Raw genomic sequence first — 24,512 nt, 5'->3', positions numbered from 1 at the left:
CTAAATTTAAAAAAAAAGAAAAGAAAAGAAAGGAAAAAAAAAAAAAAAAGATGGCCCCTTCCTTACCATGAATGGGTACTCTGACTGGTAAGTTAGCTTGCTGCTGGGGTCCGATCAGGACTGAGCAAGACAGGCTGGACACGCCCTGGAGCCCTCCCATGGTCCCTCCCCGGCCCGATCATGCTCCAGTGAGGTCCCTTGGCCTGGCCTGCACCCTCTTGTAATCCGGAACCCCTTGGGGGATGTGGGAGAGCTGGTTTTGGCCAGATCCTGCAAGCCAGGCCGAGGGACCCCACTGGTGCATGAATTCGTGCACTGGGATCTAGTGTTACATAGATTGCTAGAAGTAACATAGTTAAATATTGTTATAGTGATACAATTGTAATATATAGCATATCTTTGTACCATATTGTTGAATTATATAATGGATAATTATATAATTATATATTTAGGCTTATGTAATTATATAGTACAATACAGTTATATGTTTACATATTATACATTAAATAATATACATGTATATTAAATAGTAAGTTTTTCTTTAGAATTTTATATATAATATAAAATTATTCTGTCATTTTGCATTATATCATAAAATATTAATAATTCTCTTTTTTTTCAGTCATCATTATGTGTTGAAGACCCACCCATGATAGCCCTGGCAGGGTAGCTCAGTTGGTTAGAGCAGTGGTCGGCAAACTCATTAGTCAACAGAGCCAAATATCAACGGTACAATGATTGAAATTTCTTTTGAGAGCCAAATTTTTAAAACTATATAAGTAGGTACATTGTTATTAACTTAATTAGGATACTCCTAAGCTGGCCTTTGCTAAAAACCCAAGGGGCCAAAGAGCCGCATGTGGCTCACGAGCCGCAGTTTGCCGACCACTGGGTTAGAGCGTCATTCCAATACACCAAGTTTGTGGGTTCCATCCCTGGTCAGGGCACTTACAAGAATCAACCAATGAATGCATAAATAAGTGGAGCAAAGATGTTTCTCTTTCTCTCTCTCCTTCTCTCCTCCCTCCCTCCCTCCCTTCCCCCTTCCCTTCCTTCCACTCTCTCTAAAAATCAATGAAAAAAATATCCTCAGTGAGGATTAACAACAACAAAAACGTCCCATTGATTTTAGACATTGGAAATAGCTTTCCCTGCTGTAGCATCTAACATTTGTCCCACGGTGTCCTCATTAAACAAGGTCCTTATTTGAGTGTTACCAAATGCATCCTTTTCCTGCCATATGAGTTTTGTGGTTTGCTTCAGAAATCTGTCCTTTTCTAACCATCCCTGAGGGCCTTGAGGGAGACGTCAATACACCAGGGCCAGGGCCTTTTCCTCCTTCCACCCTCCCTGAGGCTGAGTCAGCTCAGCCAGGAGCATTACGTCACCTCCGGAGGTGCAGGTGCTGAGGAGGTGGGCTGAAAGACAGCGCCTCATGGAGAGCACAAGCTTGAGACTGGGGAAGAGAGAGAGGAAAAGAAGTAGGAAGAGGAAGAGATGCAGAAAGAGGGTCTGAAACTGTATGTTTTGTTATGTCATGGAAAAGCTAAAGAGAATGGGCTATGCACTTGTCTAAATGTTCTGGTGTGAAAAAAACCCCACTTTATTTAGTGTAAAAAAGAAAGGAACAAAAATATACTTCTAGCCCTAGCCGGTTTGGCTCAGTGGATAGAGCCTCAGCCTGTGGACTGAAGGATCCCAGGTTTGATTCTAGTCAAGGGCACATGCCTGGGTTGCGGACTCAATCCCCAATGAGGGGTGTGCAGAAGGCAGCTGATCAATTATTTTTTCTCATCATTGATGTTTTCATCTCTCGCTCCCTCTCCCTTCCTCTCTGAAATCAATAAAAAAATATATTAAAAAATATATATATCCTATCTAATAAAAGGGTAATATGCAAATTGACCATCACTCCAAGACACAAGATGACTGCCCCCGTGTGGTCAAAGATGACTGCCCCCATGCGGACACAAGATGGCCACCACAAGATGGCCAGCAGGGGAGGGAAGTTGGGAGGGACCAGGCCTGAAGGGGAGGGCAGTTGGGGGGGACCAGGCCTGCAGGGGAGGGAAATTAGGGGTGATCAGGCTGGCAGGGGAGGGCTGTTAGGGGCAATCGGGCCGGTAGAGGAGCAGTTAGGCGTCGATCAGGCTGGCAGGGGAGTGGTTAGGGGGTGATCAGGCTGGCAGGTAGAAGCGGTTAGGGGCAATCAGGTAGGCAGGCAGGAAAGTGGTTGGGAGCCAGCAGTCCTGGATTGTGAGAGGGATGTCCGATTGGAGAGGGTGCAGGCTGGCTGAGGGACACATACCCACCCCCCCACCCCCCCCATACATGAATTTCATGCACCGGGCCTCTAATATATATATATATATATATATATATACATTTCTAAGAGAGCTTTGGTTGAATTAACTAACACACTAGGGGTTTGGCACAAGCATATTAATTACTATGACCCATTTACTCTAGTCCTGGGTATGTACCCTACAGAATTGTACACTTTAATGTTCATCAAAAGACAGGTGCAAGAATGTTAACAGCAGCAATATTCACAACAGCCCCAAAATGAGAACTCAAATGCCCATCACAGGAAAATCGATAGATCGCTTATAGAATAGTCACACAATAAAAAATTATTTGGCTAAAATTAAGGAATAAACTTTAACCAAATAGAATTACATGGAAGAATCACAAAAACATGATGTTGGACAAAAGAAGCCAAACACAATAAATCATTCCATTTATATATAGCTCAAAACTGGGCAAAACTACTCTGTTAGAAATCAGGCTGGTGGTTGAAGTTTGGGAGGTAGCCCTGTGGAGGAGCTCCGGGGGCTGGTAGAGGATGGGAATGTTATTTTTTTATTGGTGTGATTGTTACAATTCACCAACCTAAACACTTAGGATTGGTGCTCTTTATTTATATGTCAATTTAAAAATATGTCAAGCCCTAACCAGTTTGGATCAGTGGATAGGGCGTCGGCCTGCGGACTCAAATGTCCCAGGTTCGATTCCGGTCAAGGGCATGTACTTTAGTTTCGGGCACATCCCCAGTAGGGGGTGTGCAAGAGGCAGCTGATTGATGTTTCTCTTTCATGGATGTTTCTAACTCTCTCTCCCTCTCCCTTCCTCTCTGTAAAAAATCAATAAAATCTTTTTTTAAAAAATATGCCAAGCATGACACATTTAGGTAGAAGAAAAACACACACATACTCAAAAGAAAAGTCTGTCTTTCTATGAGTACGTATTCATATACCCAGATAAACACAGCCAACAGAGCAGATGAAACCCAACGACATGTGACATTGGTCACGCCTGCCTAAGGGGGACAATGGGATGGGGAGGGGGGTCCCAGAGGGTTTACCTCCATCTCTAACGTTTTCTTCATAATAAGATAACGGTCTTGTCCTAGCCCGTGTGGCTAAGTGGATAGAGTGTTGTTGGCCTGTGGACCAAAGGGTCCTGGGTCCGATTCCGGTCAAGGGCACCTACCTTGGTTGCAAGCTCCTCCTGGCCTGGGCCCTGCTCAGGCTCCTGCAGGAGGCAACCAATCCATGTGTTTCTCATGTAGATGTTTCTCTCTGTCTGTCCCTCTTTTTCCCACTCTCCCTAAAAGTCAATGGAAAAATATCCTCGGGTGAGGATTAACAAAACAAACAAACAAACAAACAAAAAAGATAACAGTCTTTAAGGTTGTGTAAGAATTAAATGAGTTACTATTTTTAAAGCCTTTAGAACAGTGTGTGGTATACAGTAGACACTACATAAAGCTTTGTTACAATGAAGGTAATAAAGTGAAGGCTAAACTAGGAATAAAAGAAACTTAAGAAGAAATACACAAAATATTATGTCTGTAACTTTCCATTTAAAGCTTTGTGCATTCTTTACATGACTATGTCCTTATAGAAATATACATTTTTATTTTGAGTGTATTTTAACATAAATGTGTCATAAAAGCATTTTTTTAAAAGTATGCCTTATATGGCATACTTTAAAAAAAATGCTTTTATTGAAGTATGAACAGAGAATCACGGGTCTAGAGACAGAAAGATGAGGGAGATAGAAAGCCCACTGGGTGATTGGGGGTGGGGGCCAGCAGCACCGGAAACCTCAGCCTGAAGGGATCCCCAAGTGGGGGGAGGGGGAACCTTTGGTCTCTCCCCAGCCTCTTCCTTCCCCCTGGCCTGGGCCTGGGTGGGGAGGGGCAGTTCCTCTTTCCTTCCCAAGCACTAGGGAGGCCCCAGCTCCCAAGGGGCTACGAAGCTGGAGCATTGGTGAAAGGGGAGAAACTGAGCCAGACTCTTGCGAGACCCCCTCCAGCCCCACCCCCAGGAAGCATGAACAGGAAAGACAGCAAGAGGTGAGAGACCCTCGAGGAGCCTGGGAGCGCCCAAAGCCCCTGGGCCTCCCATTGTGTGGGACGGTTGGGAGGCACTCACCAGTTAGCGGGGTGTGGGGCTCCCCTGGGAGCAGGGGCAGGAGCAGGGGGCACCGGAGGGAAAGATGCTTTAGGGAGTTCGGAGCCAGCCGAGGCTGGGGCTCTTTGTGTGAGCTCTATGTCTTGTCCTCGCTCTCTCTCTGGAGCTGGACCTGCTCTGTTTCCCCTTCTCCCCACCCCCACCCGCATCCTATCTCCCTTACTCTGCCCTCCCTGGGGTCTTCCTGGTTCCCTATAACAGAACTGGAAACTCCAGGCTCATGCAGGGCCCTGCCCCGGGGGAGAGGAGGTGACACAGGGCAAAGGGATTCCCTTGCCTCTTAAACCACTCCTGGCTGCTTCAGCTACTACAGGGGTCGGTCTGCAGGCAAGGGCCTAGCAGCTGGCTATAGCAGCAGGTGCTGGCATGGACCTCTATCGCCTGGGCAAGCTGGCCATGTAATTGGGTCCCTAGCCTGGGCAGCTCCTCCAGCACGTCTCTGATGTACAAAGGGGTCCCCTCCCCATAATATCCAGCAGTTTAGTGGTTGAGACCTAGTTGCCTCATTTTCTTGCCTGCATGACCTATAGGTATTTGTTGATTTCAGAGAGGAAGGAAAGGGAGAGAAACATCAATGATGAGAGAGAATCATTGCTTGGATGCCTCCAGCACGCCCCCTACTGAGGATCAAGCCTGCAACCCAGGCATGTGCCCTGGCTGGGAATTGAACCATGACCTCCTGGTTCATAGGTCAATGATCAACCACTGAGCCACACCAGCCATGCTTACTTAGCACTTTTGAAGAGCTAGGCATTGAATGGTCAGAGCAGATTCCTAGGGAAGGTCCCAGGGTGACTCTTCATTTTTTATATGAGGCCCATAGACATTAAGTGACGAACATAGCCACATGGCCAGCATACATTTCTCCAGCCTCATTTTGTCTGACTTGTGGAAACCAAGGCTATTCGGCCTGGATTCTCCTCCCTGCTTCCTCCACCATCCCAGTCTCTCCATTACCTCTTTCCCCAACTGGAACACCAGCCACCAGCCTTGAGGAGGCACAAAGCAGAGTGAGGGTTATTTTTAAACTTCCCTTAAAACTGTCTCAGCCCCAAGGACCCCACCCACTCTGAAGAGCACCCATACTTTCTCTCTAGGCTCCAAATCTAGGGACTAAAGTGGGTGGCTAAGATTCAAGTCCTGCGGAAGGTCTGGCTTGATGGAGGTGTCAAGGTAGGGGAGAGGGAGATAGAATCTCAGGGGTCTGCTGCTCTCATGAGGGCTGGGAAAAGAAGGCACGGCATTGGAGAACAAAAGGGAATTCTGTGGAGTCTCCCTGAAGGCAGAATCTCCTATGATTCCCCTGGGAAGACAGGATTCTGGTAGTCTTCACCCATAATTCCCTTTAAGATCTGGAGTAATTCCAGGGGTCTGCCAACAGGAAATATCTCCCATGATGCCTAGGGACTGTATAGTCAAGGGGAATTTGGGGGCAATGCCTAGAGGAGAAATTTCTTATGATTACCTAGAGCGTCATCTCCCATGATTCTCTGCGGGGGGGAGGGGGAGTGGTAGATGTTTCAGGGTAGTTTTGAGGGTCTTATCCTGATTCCCTGGAGACGGGAGTAACCTTTGGAGTTTACCTGTAGGAGAAGGCTCCCATGATCTGGAATAGTCTGGGGGTTTTCTCCCATGAGTCCATGGGAGGTCAGGAGTAACCCTGAGGCTTTGCCTTTAGGGCTTTAAGGTCAAGAAGGATTCAGGGGGCCTGTCTGAAGAAAGGGGCTCCCATGATTCCCTGGGGGAAATGCCCACAGGAAGTCCCACCAGGAATGTCCAGGAAAAACAGGAGGGCGGGGCCGGCCCCGGCTGGCTCGCCGCCACAAGACGTGCCCCAGCCCCAGGGAAATCAGCAAGATCATGGCTTCCATGGCTCTGGACATGCTGAAAGAGGGCGGCTGCAGCGAAGATGAGCTGCTGGAGAAATGCATTCAGTCCTTTGGTGAGTGTCCCCCTCCCTGGCCAGCCCCCCAAATACTGAGGCTGGGCCGAGTGCTCTCCTCTCTCTAGGCCTCATTTGGGGGGTGGGGGTGGGGGTTATAACATAGGGTGTGTGGAACCACTACATTGGATATGAGAGACACCTGCGTTTCTCTTTCCTGAGATGTGGAGAAGAAGGAAGTCTGATGGTATTTCCGTCTTCAACATGACTTGCCAGGCACTGTTCTGATTCATGCATAGTCCAGGCCAGGAAACTGAGGCTCAAGGAGGCCAAGTTGCTCTCCCAAGTTCGTGTAGGGAGTCAGGCGTAGAGCTGGGGTTTGAGCCAGGCGGTCCAACTGGCTCTGGAGACTGCAGTTCATTGCCTGGGGGCCATTCTGACACAGAGTCCCCTCCTTCTGTTCCCAGACTCAGCTGGCAGCCTGCGCCGTGGGGACCACATTCTCAACATGGTACTGGCCATGCACAGCTGGGTGCTGCCTTCTGACCACCTTGCTGCCCGTCTGCTGACCTTATATCCTCCCAGGGCCATGAGCAGTGGTGGAGGGCAGAGGGCAGAGATGTGAGTCTGAGAGATAGGGACAAAGTGAGCAGGCAGGTTTGGGATGCTGGCTGTCAGAGCCTTAACCAGAACCCAAGTATCAGGAGGCCACAGGGAACACGCAGGAGCTGAGGCGGCTGCAGATCTGTCACCTGGTCAGGTAGGCCTGGGCCAAGACCTCCATACCCATGACCCCAAACCCTCACCCTGCTGATCCCTAAAACACCTCCCAGAGTCTCCCCAGCCCAATTCCCCATAGACCCACCCAGCTCTGCTCCTCCAAGTCCCACTTTCAGACACCTGGTTTGATTGCTAAGATTCTCCCAGTTCTACTCCTTAGAAGCCTCACCTCTTAGAGACCCCTAACCAGATCCTGTAGACCCTCTCACAGCTGGTGGCCAGACACCACTAGCTCTGATCCCCAAACCCCTACCTCCCACATACTCCAGCCTAGCTTCTAAGACCCCCTTCATCCTGCTCCCCTAAAATCTCACCCCGAGACCTCCTCACTATCCTACCTAGCAATGTCACTTCCAAGAGACCCCCCCCAATCTATATCCTATTGATCCGCTAACCTGTGCTAAGAGGCCCCCAATCCTAATCCCAGAGATCGCACTAGCCTGGTGCCTCTCTGAACCCTGGCCTTCCAGGGATTCCCCAGTCCAGCACCTAGAGATTCCTCAGAGAACTCCCCTACCCTCACCCCACCATCCCACCTCATCCCACCATCTCTAAACCATCCTCAGGTACTGGCTGACCCAACACCCTGAGACAGTGCACCAGGAGCCCCAGTTAGAAGAGGTTATAGGTCGTTTCTGGGCCACTGTGGAGCAGGAAGGCAACTCAGCCCAGAGGAACCTGGGAGATTCCTCCAACCTGTGAGTCAGCCCTTCCCCATTCTGTCCCTACCACCACTCTGCCATCTCTCTCCATACCCCTCACATTCTCCACCCTGAGCCCCTATAATACCCTGCCTCTCTTTACCCCCAGTCTGAGCCCTGGTGGCCCTGGCCCCCCACCCCCCATGAGCAGCCCAGGCCTGGGCAAAAAGTGCAAAGTGTCCTTGCTTTTCGACCACCTGGAGGCAGGGGAGCTGGCTCAGCACCTCACTTACCTGGAGTTCCGGTCCTTTCAGGCTATCAAGGTGAGAACCCCCTTCCTCCAGCTAGGAAGGACTTGTGATGGGGCGGGGCCTGGCGGGGCCAGGTAAGAGGACACTCCCCCACCCTGGCCTGGACTCTGGGCAGGGATCTCACTCTCAAACTTGGTGCTGGAAGGGCCAGGAAAATGAGTTAAGCTGGCCGAGCACAGAGCCCCTGGGGTTCAAATCCATCAGCCCCTTGTTACCTGTGTAACTTTGAACTAGTCCCCTCTCTGGGACTCAGTGTTTTTAAGTGCAGGTCATATTACTGTATTGGATGGTTGGGAGAGTTAAATTAATATGTCCATTTGAAAATGCTTGTCCCAATGCCTGGCACATAGTAAGTGCTAAAGATAGGATCAGTGCCTGGTTCAGAGTAGACTCTATCATATTTTATCTACCCAAATGGTAATTTCATGTTTCAATAGAGTAAGTGCTCGTTATTGCGATCATAATTTCAAGGGAAAGTGGGGATCTAGTTTTTTGTTGTGTTTGTCTTATACTTTTGTTTTGTTAAATTTATTTTTAAATTACAGTTAACATGCTTATGTTTCAGGTGTCCAACGTAGTGATTAGACATTTACATACCTTACAAAGTGATCATCCTGATGGGATCTGGTTTTTTAATGTGAACATTTCCTGATCATGTGCACACACACACACACACACACACACACACACACAGCACAGTGCATGTGGATATGGACTGTTGACCCCTGAGCAGAACAAATAGAAATCGGTTTCTTGTCCTCTTCGTCATTCTTCCCTTTGCTGACTGTATACCAGACAGGTAAACAGTTAAGAGCAACAGACTGGTTCCCACCCTGACTCAAGCATATGTGATCCTGGACAAATTACTTGTCCTCTCTGTACCTCCTTGGCCTCATCTCTAAGACGGGAATAATATAGTAGTCACTCCATAGAGTCGATGTGAGGATTAAATCAGTCAACATGACAAAAGGTTCAGAAGAGTGCCTGGCTTTTTGTAAACATTTCTCTGGCCCTGGCTAGTGTGGCTCGGTTGGTTGTGACATTGATTCTCAGTCAGGGCACATCCCTAGGCGGAGGTTGGATGCTTGGTCAGAGTGAGTATGGGAAGCAACCACTGATGTTTCTCTCTCTGTCTCCCTTCCTCTCTCTAAAATCAGTAAACATATCCTCAAGTGAGAATTTTTTTACAATAATAAATAAATGAACATTTCTCCTCAGGTGGGAAAGAGCCATGGCTAGGACTTAGGAGGTCATGACTGCTGGGGGATGGGCATGTGAGGGGCAGGGCCGGGATGCCACGGCCCACCCTGATGCCCATTCATCCCCAGCCCCAGGACCTGCGAGACTACGTTTTACAGGGCTCTGTGCGGGGCTGCTCGGCCCTGGAGGTATCCGTAGGTCTCAGCAACAGCGTGTCCCGCTGGGTGCAGGTCATGGTGCTGAGCCGGCCCGGGCCCACGCAGCGCGCACAGGTGCTGGACAAGTTCATCCATGTGGCACAGGTGAGGCCCGCCCCGCCGCTCTGCTCGCTTTGTGGGCGCTCGCACCCCTTTCGGTTCCAGTTGTCCATCCCGGGTGATGACATCACCGTGCCCTGGCCGCGCCTCGCAGCTTCGCGTCCCATCCTGACCACGCCCGCCCCGTCCTCTCCCTTCCCCCCCCCCCCCCCCAGGTCTCAGTCTGGTGGTTCTTACCCAGACTGTGACAGCCCTGGTTCCTTGGCCTTGACATCACCGCATTCAACCCTCCCTGGCCCCACCCCGTGGTCCTAAACTTGGCAGTTGACCACATCCCTCCTGGCCCCGTCTTCCAAGCCCTACACCCGAATATTGTCTCTGAGGCAATAAAAGCATCTCTTTCATGCCTCCACCTCTACGTCATCCTCCACCCTAGTCCCTACATTCATTCCAGCCTCCTCTTCTGGAATAGTGACCACATCCTTTCCCCTCGCGTCGCGTCTCTCCCCGGCCCCGCCCCAGGCCACGCCCCTCCCTGCAGACAGGTCCCCGCCCTTCTGGAGAAAAGGGAAGCCCTCCTTCCCCTAGCGTGGCCACGCCCCTCTGCGCACTTCCTTGCAGCCACACCCTTCCTCTGGCTTCTCCCTGCGCCTTTGCTTCCCTTGCTGGGCCCCTGAGACCTGCGGTTCTGGGTTTGCCTGCGGGTTTCCTCCTTGTTCCACTTTCTCCTCGCAGCGACCTGCGCCCTTCAAACTTGGAAAAGGGGAGGGCGAGGCAATTCTCCCTGATGGCCAGCTGACCCCACACCTGTCTACCTGACCCGTCTGTATCACTCTGACCCCATTCACCTCTGCTCTAACTCCGGCCCAGAGCCCCACCTTCTTTCTCCCCACATCTGACTCTCAGAACAGTGAGACCTCCAGGTGCCTGACACCCTGATATCTGTCTGAATCACCTACACCTGTCTGACACACACCTGTCTAGTCCAACACCCCACACTTGACGGAGTCCCTCCACTTTTTTTCTGACCTCCCATTAAGTCTGTTCCCTGCCTGACCTCACCTTAGTCTGTTCCATACCTGCTGTGGCCCACTCCTGCCTGACACATCTCAACCGTCTGATGCCCATACTGGCCCACACCCACACATGCCTGGGACCTCAACTTCAACTGGGTACTTTCCATTGGGATGCTGCCATCTGAACCCCCAACGTATCCGTGCTCCACGTGACCCCCATCACATCTGCATCGCCCTCCCTAGAGTCTCCGCCAGCTGCAGAATTTCAACACACTGATGGCGGTCACTGGGGGCCTGTGTCACAGTGCCATCTCCAGGCTCAAGGACTCCCATGCCCACCTGAGTCCTGACAGCACCAAGGTGAGGCCCCACTACCCTCCCCAAAGTTCTAGTGGTCCCGAACTCCCACTTTTCTCCAACCCCCCTTACCCCTGGGGCTCTGGAGACCTTGCTCATCCAAACCCAGCAGACCCCCCAGGCTCTGTTCTCCTCTGCCGTTCTTCCTCCCTCTTCACCCATCCACCTGTCATGCTGACATCGCTTACTGTGTGTCCGTCCAGTCCTGAGCAGGACTGGCGAGAGACAGGAGAAAGGTGCTAGTGGAGAACTTGCAGTCCAGGTGCAGAGTAAAACAATGCCCCCAAGAGTGCCAACATTTGGGCCACCCATGAAGGAGCATCGGATGGGATCCTGGTAATGTCTGGGGAAAGTGAGTCATTCATGAGTCTGGTGTGTGGCTGAGGTCAGGAGGTGGCAGATGATGTTCAGAGGAAGATCCAGGTGAGCCTTGCAAGCTCATTAAGGTGTCTGGGCTTTATCCAGAGGGCACTGGGGAGTTAGGGAACATTTGAGAATGATGCAAGATCCATGATCAGACTTAGGTGTTGGAAGAATCACTCTAGCCTGGGGACCCAAGGAAGAGCAGTTTGAGAAGATATTGAGGCCAATGTGGGGCATGGATAGGGTTTGGGAAAGTGTCCAAAAATGGCATTGGGCCCCTGGGGGTCAAGAGCCCACACAGGGGGCTGCTAAGATACACCCCTCCACGGGGCTGAGGGAGCAGAACCTGGTTTCCCCCCGATAACATGCTGCCCTCTTCCCAACATGGCCTCCCACATAGACCCTGCTGGAGCTGACTGAGCTGCTCGCTGCCCACAACAACTATGCCTGTTATCGCCGCGCCTGGGCTGGCTGTGCAGGCTTCCGGCTGCCTGTGCTGGGTGTGCACCTTAAGGACCTGGTGTCCCTGCATGAGGCGCAGCCCGACAGGTTACCTGATGGCCGCCTGCACCTTCCCAAGCTCAACAGCCTCTACCTACGGCTGCAGGAACTGGCCGCCCTTCAGAAGCAGCACCCGCCCTGCAGTGCCAATGAGGACCTGCTGCATCTGCTGACGGTGAGCTGCCCAGCCCCAGCTGGGCTCCCCGAGGCTGAGCCTGGGGTCCTGGGTGGGTGAAGGGCTGTGTGCTGGGAGAGAATAGCGTTGGGATGTTTGGGCTTTGAAACCAGAGCTTCTTGTGCTCGCTTTGGCAGCACATATACTGAAACCAGAGCTTCTAGGTGTTTCTCCTCCCCCCCCCCCCGCCCCCCCAGCTATGTGTCCTTGGGTAACTCACTTAGCCCCGTGGCTTCAGTTTCCTTATCTGCAAAATGGGAAAATTAGGACCCACTTCAGAGAGTAGTTGAGAAGAACCAATCAATAATATAATTCACATAAAGTGCTTAAATTAGTACCTGGAACACAGTGAGCTCCACATATATTATGCATTTTCCTCCCGGTCCCCCAGCAACTCAAGTATCCATTGATCTAAGCTCCAGAATTGCTTTGGGCTTTCACACTTCTGAACTCCAAGGTTCTGAGCTTCTCATGTCACTGGTCCAAAATTCCAAGCTTTAACATACTACGAATCTAAGCAAAAAGCTAGTGATAATTATTGATCACTTACTCTGGGCCAGGCAACATGGAAAACACTCTTTACGGAGTACTTCATTCCTTCTGTGCAACTCCAAGGTGGGGACCCTTATCATGCTTCCTACAGATTAGGAAACAGGGCCACAGAGGTGAGGTCACTTGCCCACTCTCCCATAGCAGTAAAACCTGGATCGGAACCCGGGCAGGCCAGCTTCAGAACCCACGTGTGTAACATGTAAACTACTACACTATGTCCTAAGGTTGGAAGTGTGGGATTCTGGAGATACATATATACAGGGGTGGGCAAAAGTAGGTTTACAGTTGCAATACAAATAATAAAAAATGGAGCTCCTTGTTCCAAATTCTTCAGACTTTCAAGACTGTGGTGACAGGGCATTAAACAAAGTGGGGGCCCTTCTAAGTGTGGGGCTTGCCCGTGAAGCTGGCCCCGCCCTAATATGAGGCCATCAGCCCAAATATTTATTGAACACCCACTGTGAGCCAGGCACTACTACTTTAGGCACTTAGGTTTCACAGCAGTGAGCAAGTCAGAAAAAGGGGGGGGGGGGGAGACTATTCTTGTGGGGCTGACATTCTAGTGGGGGAGACGGCACATAAAACAAAGCAATTAAGTCAATCACATGGTCTTTGAGATAAGTATGACAGTAAATTAAGGCAGAAAACGGCATGGAAAGGAGCAGGGGTTTGCACTTTTAAATAGGATCCAAAAAAGCCTCAGTGAGAAAACAGCATACCTGTACTAGGGGACAGGTGCTCTGAAGAATGAATAGGTCTCAGTGGGAGAGAAGACCTTCCAGGTCCCCAGAGAAGAGGGGGCTTTGGGGAAGAGGAGGAGAATGGAGGCCCAGGCAGGGCAATGGCTGTAGGTAGGAGGATGGAGACAGAGGGTCTATAACCCCTGCCCACCCCCAGCTTTCCCTGGATCTTTTCTACACGGAGGACGAGATCTATGAGCTTTCTTACACCCGGGAGCCTCGCTGTCCCAAGAGTCTGGTGAGACCCAAACCCTGATCTCTGACCCCTGGCCCAAGCCTATACACTGACTAACTATGCCCCTCTGTCCCTGCCCCAGCCACCCTCCCCCTTCAAAGCACCCCTGGTGGTGGAGTGGGCCCCTGGTGTGATGCCCAAGCCCGACAGGGCCACCCTGGGTCTACATGTGGAGCAGCTGGTAGAGGTAAGGAGGGGGAAGGAAGCTACCTGTATAGCCCTGACCCTAAGACTGAAGGGATCATGACAAGGCCTTACTCTCCCCTTCCCATGTTCCTCTGAAGTCCGTGTTCAAGAATTATGACCCTGAAGGCCGAGGAACCATCTCTCTTGAGGACTTTGAGCGACTCTCAGGCAACTTCCCCTTTGCCTGCCATGGGCTTCACCCATCCCCCCGCCAAGAGTAAGTGCTCTAATTCCCAAGGCCCCCAAAGATGAGGATCCTGGGGTTTCCAGGATCCCGGGGTCTGGGAGAAAGGGGCCAGTCATGCTGAAGTGAGGTCTCTGCCCCCAGGAGTGGCTCCTTCAGCCGAGAGGAGCTGACGGAATACCTTCTCCGGGCCAGCGCCATCTGCTCCAAGCTAGGCCTGGCCTTCTTGCACACCTTCCATGAGGTCACCTTCCGCAAGCCCACCTTCTGTGACAGCTGCAGTGGTTTCGTGAGCATTCGGCCCACCATCATCCTTGGGGCCCATCTTTGGAGTGTCCTAGCTCCTCACAGTCTGGGCTCAGACGCCAGACCTTCCTTGGAGTACTCAGTCCCCAAGCCCTGAACAATCTGCGAATTCCAGAAAATGGTTCAACCTCAAATAATCCCCACATTTCATAGACACGCCTAAACATTGGATTGTTCTCTATATCCCGATGTTTCCAAAGTCTAGCTAACGCCCAAATCCCAGCTGACCTCCATCCTGGATAACTGCCAAGGCATGGATAACACCTAAAATCCTATTTCACTTACATGCCTGGAATAGATTATTTCTAAACAATCAATCTCCAAGTTTCTAGACTCTAGATAATTCAAACCCTGGGTAATTTCCAAAAGTACACTCAATCTCTGGATAATGGACAAATCTCTCCATCTCCCAGGCTAATGTACAACCCTTGGCCTTCCAAAATTTGCTTTTCATTCACTCAATATTTATTAAGTACCTCCTGTGTGCCAGTACAGTTCTGGGCTCAGGGTGTGTATGTGGGGGGAGTGGGGTGCCAGCAGAAAACACAACAGACACAATCCCTGCCCACAGAATTCCAAATTTGACCCAGTTCTAATAGCCTAGATGATTCCTCAAACTTGAGTAAACCTCCAAATTCCTTTAATCCTCATCCCACATAAACCTCTATCTAGCCTTGAGAATTTCCAAAACCTGGATGGTTTCCACACTTCCGAAGAGCCCCGCCCATCCACAGCCCTACCACTCCTAGCCTTGGCAACCTATTCTGCTTTCTCTTTGCAGCTCTGGGGTGTCACCAAGCAAGGCTACCGCTGTCGGGGTAAGCGGGACATCAGTGAGGGGGGAGGGAGTTCAGGACTTGCAGCCCAGAAGAATGGGGGCGTGGACTGGGCCTTTGGCCACTGACTGCTGCCTTCCCCCAGACTGTGGGCTGTGTTGCCACAAACACTGCAGAGACCGAGTAAAGGAGGAGTGTAGGAGGCCAGGGACCAAGAGCGACAGGAGCCCCTCGGGAGCCCCTGTCCCACCCACACCAACGCCCCATGCCAGCTGTGGTAAGCTCCAGGGTGTACAGGCCTGGGAAGGGGGCTTGGTACATAGGGATTAATCCCAAGGTCATGAAGCTCTTCCCAACATACTCTCATTCCTCCCACCCATACCCCCAAAACAGGCTCTGAGGACGGTCTTTCCTACACATACGCCCTGGAACCTGAGACGGAGTGCCACCTTCACCATGCTTGGACCCAGACAGAGCACCCACAACCTTCCTGGGAACCAGACACGGTGAGGAGAAACTGCCCCTTACCCCCAAGTGGATACAGGGGAGACCAACTCACTTGCCTGGGGAACCCAAACAGATTGGGGAAGCAAGGGAAAGTAAAAAATGTGCAAAAATCCTCAGTTACTTGGGTAGGAGATTCTGGTCAATTTCTAATGTTGTTAGAAAAACAGAAATTTCAGTATGTTGATGGGAAGAAGGGGTAGCCACTAGTAGAGCAGAAAAAAAGGATTTTAGGGAGAAAAAAATAAAGAAAATAATGAGATGGCAATAATAAGGCCAAATATATCAGGAGCTACAATAAATGTCACGGAGTAAATTCCACTATTCCAAGGCAGAGACTCTGAGATTGGGTTAAAAAATGTCCACAGGGGACATTCATTCATTCATCCACTTAACAGAAGTCTGGTGAGGTGCTCGCTTCGGCAGCACATACACTAAAACTGGAACGATACAGAGATTAGCATGGCCCTGCGCAAGGATGACACGCAAATTCGTGAAGGGCTCCGTATTTTAAAAAGAGAGAGAGAGAGAAGTCTGGTGAGGTATTGATGGCAGTGAAACACCTCCTGGACACCATACACCACCACCCCCACATCACCCAATCTCTTCTTCCTTCCAGGTTCCCCTCCCAACGATGGCCCCGCCACCCATCCAGTCCTCCAAGCCCAATTCCTAGACATCGGGAAGTTATTTTCTTCTTTTGCATCAGAGTAGCTATTAATGGTACTCCCTTTTCCTGCACTTAGGTAACTGTGCAGCTCCATGTTGGATACATTTAATCTTTGGCATTATTTTACCAACTCCTTAAATCTTCATTTTGCAGATGAAGAAACTGAGGCTCAGTGAGGTTAAGCTGCTCACCCAAGGTGGCAGAGGTCCTAGGTGTTGGAGGCAGGACTCAAACCCAAGTCTTCTGTCTGCCTCTAAAACAGAAGCTTCTGATCAATGTGCCACACTGACAGTCAGGGTGGGTCAGGAGGGGGATGGGAGAGGAGGGCAGAGTCCTAGACGCTGGGGTTCTAGAGACAGTAGAGAAGGGGTAGAAAGGGGAGCCAGTGAACGCTTGAGTCTGATCACGTGGCTCCATTTCACTCAGGTTAAAAGCCACAGTCCGCCCTGTAGCCCACTCCACACAGGCTGCCGCTGTTACTTCCTACCGCTTACCCCCTCCCATCCTGCTTCAGCGGCACTGGCCTCAATGGTCCCTGAGCATGCCAAAAGACTCCTACCTCAGGGCCTTTGCACTGGCTGTTCCCTCTGCCTGGAACACTTTCCCAGAGGCCCACATGACTCCCTCTTTGGGACTTAGCTCAAGTGTCACCTCAGTGAGGCCACCCCTCACCATACTCAAAGTTTCAATCTCCCCGTGGTCCCGGATCCCACCTTCCTGCGTTATTTTCCTCCAAAGTCCTTTCCTCAGCTGGCAACTATACATTTTACTACCTTTTTCTCTTGTTGAATATCTGCCCATCCTTACTAGAAATGTGAGCTCCGGCAAGACAGGGGCTGCACTTCTCACTGCTTTATCCCAAGAGCCTAGAACAGAGCTGCCACATGGTGGGTCCCTGATAAATGTCTGTCCAGTGCCTGCATGTCTCTTTCCCCATGCCCACAGGAAGGGAAAAATGTGTCGCTGAAGAACAAAGGACTGTGAGGGTCAGAGCACCAGGAGCCTATTTAGATCCAAGGGACCGAGACCCCCCTCCTCCTCAAACCTGTGCACCCTGACCTGCCCCTCCCCCGCAGCCCCCAGAGATAGGTCCACAGCTGTCATAAATTAAATTTATTTTCCAGAGAACATGGTCCTTGATGTTAAATGGTGGATGGGGCGGGGGGCGGGGAGAGAAAATTAGGGCCTCAGGAATAGGAGATGTGGCGTCTGGGTGCCAGGTGCCAAGAAACACCCTCAAATTGACTCCCCAGAGATTATCAATGGTATCAGCATCTCACAGAGGACCCAGTCCCCCTTTATTTCTTTTTCTTCTTACCGCCCCAGCAGTGGCGGCCGGCCTTCCTCCCGCCTCCATTATCTCTTCTGCTCTGCCAGCTGGGCATCGGAGCCTCCAACTCATTGGGACGTCCCCCTCGGTCTGGCACGTTGCCCATGAGCACCTGAGAGTTGATTAGACTTTAGTTTCAGAGAATAAAACTATCTTGAACAAGGGGGCCAGAGAGCCAAGGGAGCAGCATGAATTTAAAAAAGGGCAGATGTTGACTATTTGGGTACAATGGGTGGGATGGTCTGGGGCAGTGGTCGGCTAACTCATTAGTCAACAGAGCCAAATATCAACAGTACGATTGAAATTTCTTTTGAGAGCCAAATTTTTTAAACTTAAACTATATAGGTAGGTACATTGTTATTAACTTAATTAGGGTACTCCTAAGCTGGCCTTTGCTAAAAACTCAAGGGGTCAAAGAGCCGCATGTGGCTCGCGAGCCGCAGTTTGCCGACCACTGGTCTGGGGGGCTGGATTGGTGGAAGATACAGGCCTGGAGCGTTCAAACTGGGTTCCAGGGGCCTCAGGAAGAGGGAAATAAAACTGAGAGTGATGGCAGAGGTCCAAGTCCCCACCAATAGTAATAAGGACACCTCAATTTATGTTTATTTTATATTTGGCCTTTGTATAACATTTCCGGTAAAGCAGCCTTTTTTTTTTCTCTAAATATCCATCACTTGTGCATCACCTATAATATTATTTACTTACTCTATTTCCTTAAAGCAAACTACTTTCGTAAATTTTACTTCTCTTTGCTGTGCTAGACTGCATTCCCTAGTATTCACATAAGTATAAGACTATTTAAACAGAGGTATGAGGCCAAATAACAATCATTTAAACAGAGGGTATCTCTGCTTTTAAAATGGCTGAAAACTAACATAACAGAGTGAGGTGTTGTGGGAGGAGTTTAAGCCAAAGCGGAGAGCTGGGCCGGGGGCTCGGCTGGACTGTTTGAAAGGCACTGGGGAGACACAGGAGGGTTTTTAGCGAGGTGGGGACATGGCCAGATTTCTGAGTTAGAAATATCCTTCCAACTGCTATGTGGAGAGGGTGGATTAGAGGTGACGAATCCAGAGGCTAGGAAACCAGGCAGAGGAGAGGACCAGGCCGGGCCGAGGTAGAGGGTGAAAGGCCAGTTTGAAGGCCAAAGATGCGGGGGCCCTTCCCCAGCCCGATGCCCACCTTGTTGATGGCACAGCTGGTCCCTCGGCGGGCAGCCTTGCTCGTGGCTGGGACAAGACGAGACAGATCAGCTCGGGCAGCCAGGACGTGTGCAATGGAGACATCCGATTCTGGGGTCAGCGTCTCTCGAATTGGGATCAGCACTGCCTTCATGGCCTCCCCTTGGGCCTGGGGGGTTGTGAGGGAACATGGAGAAGGTACGGTACCCAAGAGCCCATCAGGGTGGGAACCTCTCATTTTTGAAACATTTTTTTTTTCTCACTCAGGGTCTCACTTCCCGCTTCTCTCAATAAGGGCTATAGCTCTGAAAACACTCCCAACTCAGCACTGGGAATTCTAGAAGGCCCTGGAGGCCCCGAGATTCTAGGGCCCCAACCTCACAAGATCCTACATTGTCCTGGACCTCAGAACATGCAAGAGGGTAATATTCCTGGCCTTGGTTCCGCTGCCCTGCAGGGGTAGCTCCCACCATTGGGCCTCCTTGACCCTTCCCGGGCCCTATGCCCACACCTCTGCCCGATCACTCCAGTGGAACGCAGATATCGTGAGGTCCAGGCGCCTGAGGAGGAGGCAACGGCGGCAGTGGTACTGATCTCCCAGGTTTTGGCCCAGGGACTCCAGTGCTTCCTGGGGAGAAGGGTCTTGGTCACATCACTCCCATCCCTGAATGAGGACGCTGTTTGCACACAGCCACACAGTCTTACCCATCTGGGTGCATCTAGGGGGTGGCTTAGAAGGGGCTGCAGGGATCCTGGGGGCAGGGAAGGCAGCAGCTCTGAGACCTGATGGGAGAAGTCAAGAGGCTGAGTGACCGTAAGAAACTGTGGGAATTCTCCGTGGGCCCTAGTTTCCTAAAGCCCCCGAGGACCCAGACCCCGGGCGGCTCCGGTAAGGAGAGGACTCTGGCTTTCTACCTTGGCATGCAACTCCCACAGCAGCCTGCTGGCGAGGGTCCCCAGCGTAGGTCTGAGCAGCCCCAGGGCTTGGAGGGTAAGGACCAGTTCCCGAACCATGCCATCTCCCTCCTCTGCCCCTTCCCCATGGGATGCGGGCACCGCTGGGGTGGGATCCAGCCGGTGGTGCAGGTGGAGGAGGCGGGCAGCCTGGAGTTCTGTGCAGAGAAACCCTAAAAGCAGGGAAAGGGAGTGGCCCAATCTAGGCGTGCTCCCCGCCCACCCACCTGGGCCAAAAAGCTGCTCCTGCGGGGCGGTGGGGGGGGGGGGGGGGTTGGGGGAAGGGACGAAGCTCTAGCAGCTTCAAACCCTCCCTCTTTCTAGGCCCTGGCCGGTGGCTCAATGGTTAGAGCTTGCGGGTTTGATTCCCGTTCAAGGTCAAGGGCAGGTACCTCTGTTGCGGGTTCCCCAGCCCTAGTAGGGGCGCCCGCGGGAGGCAACCAATCAATGTTTCTCTCTCTGTCTCTCCTTCCCTTTAGCTCTCTCTAGAAATCAACGGGAAAAGTATCCTCAGATGAGGATTAGAACAAACAAAAACGCCTTCCCTCTTTCTAGTTCCGCCCACCGAGGGCCCTGGCTCTAGCTCCCGAATAATCCCCACCCACCGTGAGACCCAGGCCCCTGCGGACTTTGAACCTCGCCCACCTGAGAACCAACTGCCAGGCTCCATCTAACACAACCCACCTGAGCTCCAAGAACCTTTCCATCAAAATCCGAATCCCGCCCAACTCAAAAGCCCGAAACCCACCCGCAAGGTCCCGCCTCCACACCCACCGGACCCCTCTCGCAGCCCTCCACCTTCTGACCACGCCCCCGCAGGGGAAACCTTGGCCCTAGCTCAGCGCCCAGCCAGCCCGCCCGCCCGACCGCCCGCCCGCCCGGGGCTGAAGCCTCGCCCACTTCCCCGCCCCGGCCCGTCCGGGCTCACGCAGAAGGCGCAGGCCCGCGCCCGGCTCCCGCAGCGCGGCCGCGCAGTCTCCGCCGCAGAGCGCGCGGTCCGGGCAGTGCAGCTCCTGCAGCAGGCGGGGCAGCTGTCGCAGGAATTCCTCCTCCGCGCCGGGGCCTGCGGGAGGCGGGAGGCCTCAGGGCGCGGCGGTGGCAGCGGGCTCCACCCCTCGGGGCCTGCGGCTCCCCACGTACCGTCGCCGGCACTCAGTGCCTCCGCGCCCTCCTCTCGCTCCCGCTCCAAGGCGCCCAGAGCCGCCAGCTCCGCCGCCAGCCGCGCGCACAGCGCCCTGAAGTCTGGGCACAAGGGGCTCCGCGCCGCCGCCCCCAGGAAGTCCTCATACCTGCGGCGGCGCCAGGGCGAGAGGGAGCCGGGGAGGCCTTCAGAATTCCCGAGGGCAGACCTGCCCCTTCCAGCGCCGCCCTCAGCCGCACCGCGCCCCTTACCCCAGGGCCTGCAGGTCCCGGGCTACGGCGGCCCCCTCCCGGGCCTCGGCCTCCGCCCCCTCCATGGAAACGTAGCCTCCTCGCAGGGGTGCGCCCCCTGCCGGTAGGCGGGAGGCCCCGCCCCAAAAGTGGCGTGCGCAGCTGGCCGCGGCGTAACCGACCAATAGCCTCTTCTCGCTAAGGGCCTTCTGCGTTCCCATTGGTGCAGCGGGAGACGGAGCCGCCCCCCCGGCCCGCCCACGCCGTATTTTAGGAGCGCCGCCCTGGGGATAGCTGAGGAGGGCCCTGGGAACCCTCCTGGCTCGGGAAGTCGGAGCGTGAACACAGCATCCCGGCTGTCGCGGGATCAGCCAGTGGGGGTCGCTACTGCTGCAACGTAGAAGCACCTCCGGCTTTCTCCTCAGCCTCCCTCAGCTCCTAAAGCACCCTGGACCAAGTGTTCTTCCACCTCCGCTCCAAATCCAGACACGTACCTATTCCTTCCCTGCTTAGGGTTGGAGTGAAGTCAGGAACTCAGAAAGTCCGGCCCCAACAGAGGCCCTCCTCCTGGATCACACTGTGCTTGTCTCGCCTTCACCCCTCTGCCTCCCAAGCCTTGGAGAGAGGGAGCAGGTGCAGCAGAGCCCGGGCCTGAGATGACACCCTGGGAGTCAGGCCAACGGGGGTTAGGATTTGACTCCACTACTCACATATGTCCCTGCCAAATTCCCTGCTAACCTCTAAGGGGACATTACCTTTCACAGTGGTGAGGGTTGGAGTCCCGTATGTAAGTGCTTAGTTAGAATAACATATATTGAGCATTTCCTGTGTGTCAATGGGCCAAGTCCCTGAGGGTTAGAGAGGGCAAGTTACACTGAATGCGTAGTGGTGCCAGAACTCAAATTCAGATCATTCTGAAGTCCATGCGTTTAACTATTTAACCTAGTACTACTGTTATTACTGCTACTGGTTTGTTGTTGTTGTTAAAATTGGTCCAGATTTAATCTTTTACCGACTCTTTTATTCTGATCTACAGTAGTTCCTAGTTTAATTCTGCTGGGAGCTGGGGCGGCCTAGGTGTTGAGCCTCAGGCAAGAACAAAGGCCAGAATTTCCTCCTCAGGGGCAGAGCCTACCTACCCTTAATCTGGCTCCACCTTAGTCCTGTCTACCTCAAGAATGGGTATTCAGGAGGCCTTCGTTAACCCTAAGAAAACATTAAAAATTGCCCGAGCCAAAATCCAGGAATCATAACCTTGACTTCTCTCTTTAGTGCAAACCCCATATCTACATTTGTGGACTCTACCTTCAAAACCCTTCTCCCCACCTCCACTGCTCTCACCCTGGTCCTCTGCACCATCGTCTCCCCAGGACCATCACATCAGCCTCCTCCCTACCTCCCTTCCCAGTGTCTGTTCCCCAGAGGCAGCCAGAGGGAACCTGTGAACACCTAAGTCAGGTCACAGCCCCCCCCACCCCCCACCCCCGCCCATCTTTGGAGCCTTCCTATAGCTCCCTCTCACCCAGGGTGAACACCAAAGTCCTTGCAATGGCTTGCAAGTCCCCACAGTTCCGCCCTCATCTCCTAAGTAACCCCTCCTGGCTTTCTCCCCTCCAGACACTCCAGCTTCCTTAATGTCCCTGACTTGCCAGACATGCTCCTCCTGCAGGCCCTTCCCCTGACCCTTCTTTCACGTGCAGGGCTCATCTTCCAGAAGACATCCACACAGCTCCCTCAGGGCTCTATTCAGAGGCTCAGCAGTGAGGCCTAACCCAATTACCCCGGCTAAAACTGACTTCATCCCTCATCTCCACGTTTCCCCTACAGTGCATGCCATTTCTTACATGTCATTTATTTGTGTCATTCCCTATAACGTTCATAAGCAGCTTGTGGGAAATTCTTGTGTTCTGTTCACGGCTTTCTCTCCAGAGCCTAAAACAGGACTTGGCATACAATGGGTGCTCAATTAAGTGCATTTGGTGGGATGTATACACTCAGCTAAGCGTCTGCTTGGGACTAAAGCATACGGAGAAGAGAACTGGGTAGGAGACTGGTTGGACAGTTCAGGAAGGTGAGTGGATGGGGCACGTCAATGCAAATAAACACACAGGCTAAGACTTTGTCGAAGACATTTCTTGGAGTGAATATCTCATGCCCCCTCCTCCGGTGACAAGGCTGGGTCTTTGGCTCCCTCACCACTTCAGTAACAATGTTGAGGTCACAGACTGGCGTGGAATCAAGATCAGGAAAATAAATGTCAGGGTGCCTCCCCTAAATCTGGGGGCCAAGTATCCAATCTGAGGGGCAAGCAGCTGGGAAATTAGGCCTGGGGCTCCAGGGTGTGAGGTCTTCCTGGCTCCCAAGATCAGCCCTCCATGCACCCAATTTTGGGGTGATGGAGAGAATTCATGGATCAGAGGTGGGTATCATCAGGGCGCAGGACTGGGAGACCTTGACAAGGTGGTGTTGGGGGAACTTTCCCCCAGCCCCCCACCGCTTCATTTGCAGATCCCACAGCACCTTACAGCATTCTGGTCCCCTGTCCCACCCCTCCCCAAAACGAGGTAGGTTAAGAATGGAGCTTTCCCCTGCCCATCACGGAAGGGAGGAGACTGGAGGTACAGAGAGGGGGGTGGGGACCCAGGGTGCCCCAGCCCCCAGTCCCTCTGTCTCAGCTCTGGTGGGTCTAACAGTGATGAGAGCTGGGCAGAGTGGGGATGAGAGGGACACCCCCTTTTTTTCTTACCCATCCCAGAGTCTGGTTGGGAGAGCTGATTCTCACAGGTTCAGATGTAAGAAATAGTTAATCATTTAAAGGAAGTGACAGAAAGCTCTATCTCTCTAGCCCCCCTGACCTAGTCCTTGAACCATGCCACCCACGTCTAGGTATTGAAGAAAGATAAGTGCACGTTTCCAGATGCTTGGGACCAGATGCAGGCCCCAAGCCCATATACTGATTTAAGATGGTGTTGCTCCAAGACCTCGATCCCCTCATCGCTATTCAGGCCATCAGATTTGAGGGACCCTGGAGTCCCATTCCACTCAAGGGAAAGAAACTTTGGCATCCCCTTCCCCCTGAACAGGAGTCTCAGGGGGCCATGAAGCAGGCTTTCAAACTTTCTGAAGCAACCCTCAACTCTGAGATGCAAGAGAAGGGGTTAATGGAGGGTGAAACATTAAAAGCTTGGACTAGGACCAGGACTCAAGGTCGGGCTTGGGGAAGAGCCTGGAAGGCTGGAGAGAGTATGGGTGTGCACCAGCAGAGCCATAGCTGGCCCCAAAGGTGCAGCTTAGAAAAAGGCACACCTTCCTCTGAGAGAGTGTGGGGTGAATCCCAGCCCCCTCACCGCCGCAGCCAGATGCCTTTGGCTAGTGAACAGCCTGCACAAACATCTATGGAAATGTTGAGAGTGGAGGAACTCAGTGGTCCTAGAATCCAAAAACAGTTCACAATGGTGGTTTTCCCCCCCATCTAGGGTAAAGAGATAGTTAGGTGGTATGCTGGGAACATGCGGGGGGCGGGGGAAGAGAATGACTCTGGAACTAGAATTCCAGAGTTCCATAG

The 24,512-nt window shown here is 52.3% G+C and overlaps 2 protein-coding genes across 5 annotated transcripts; one reads left to right on the top strand and one right to left on the bottom strand.

The window, feature by feature from the left end:
- Window positions 1-4,229: 4,229 nt before the first annotated feature.
- On the top strand, window positions 4,230-17,084 carry RASGRP4 (RAS guanyl releasing protein 4). Of its 3 annotated transcripts, none has more exons than XM_079799766.1 (17): window positions 4,230-4,360; window positions 6,236-6,420; window positions 6,828-6,933; window positions 7,058-7,120; window positions 7,707-7,838; window positions 7,951-8,104; window positions 9,523-9,594; window positions 10,809-10,925; window positions 11,686-11,961; window positions 13,411-13,491; window positions 13,571-13,675; window positions 13,773-13,891; window positions 14,003-14,147; window positions 14,946-14,982; window positions 15,086-15,217; window positions 15,334-15,446; window positions 16,064-17,084. In XM_079799766.1, the coding sequence occupies exons 1-17, from the start codon at window positions 4,338-4,340 to the stop codon at window positions 16,118-16,120; spliced, it is 1,917 nt and encodes a 638-aa protein (XP_079655892.1). In that variant the 5' UTR covers window positions 4,230-4,337; the 3' UTR covers window positions 16,121-17,084. The 3 variants fall into 3 exon arrangements, with proteins under 3 accessions (XP_079655892.1, XP_079655890.1, XP_079655891.1); XM_079799764.1 differs by having other exon boundaries at window positions 9,421-9,594; XM_079799765.1 differs by having other exon boundaries at window positions 6,828-6,938; window positions 7,063-7,120; window positions 9,421-9,594.
- Window positions 17,085-17,212: 128 nt separating this feature from the next.
- Window positions 17,213-21,072, bottom strand: FAM98C (family with sequence similarity 98 member C). Of its 2 annotated transcripts, XM_079799767.1 has the most exons (8): window positions 20,969-21,072; window positions 20,717-20,865; window positions 20,505-20,639; window positions 19,538-19,749; window positions 19,328-19,405; window positions 19,134-19,250; window positions 18,624-18,791; window positions 17,213-17,556 (listed from the first exon to the last, which is right to left on the bottom strand). In XM_079799767.1, exons 1-8 carry the CDS (start codon window positions 21,031-21,033, stop codon window positions 17,413-17,415), a joined length of 1,068 nt encoding a protein of 355 aa, XP_079655893.1. In that variant the 5' UTR covers window positions 21,034-21,072; the 3' UTR covers window positions 17,213-17,412. The 2 variants fall into 2 exon arrangements, with proteins under 2 accessions (XP_079655893.1, XP_079655894.1); XM_079799768.1 differs by lacking the exon at window positions 19,538-19,749 and having other exon boundaries at window positions 19,134-19,246.
- Window positions 21,073-24,512: the final 3,440 nt, after the last annotated feature.

Source organism: Cnephaeus nilssonii (assembly GCF_951640355.1).
Source record: "Cnephaeus nilssonii genome assembly, chromosome: 20".
In the NCBI taxonomy this organism is placed as follows: domain Eukaryota; kingdom Metazoa; phylum Chordata; class Mammalia; order Chiroptera; family Vespertilionidae; genus Cnephaeus; species Cnephaeus nilssonii.
Note: the sequence above shows the minus strand (reverse complement) of the source record. Positions and strands in the feature narration are given on the sequence as shown.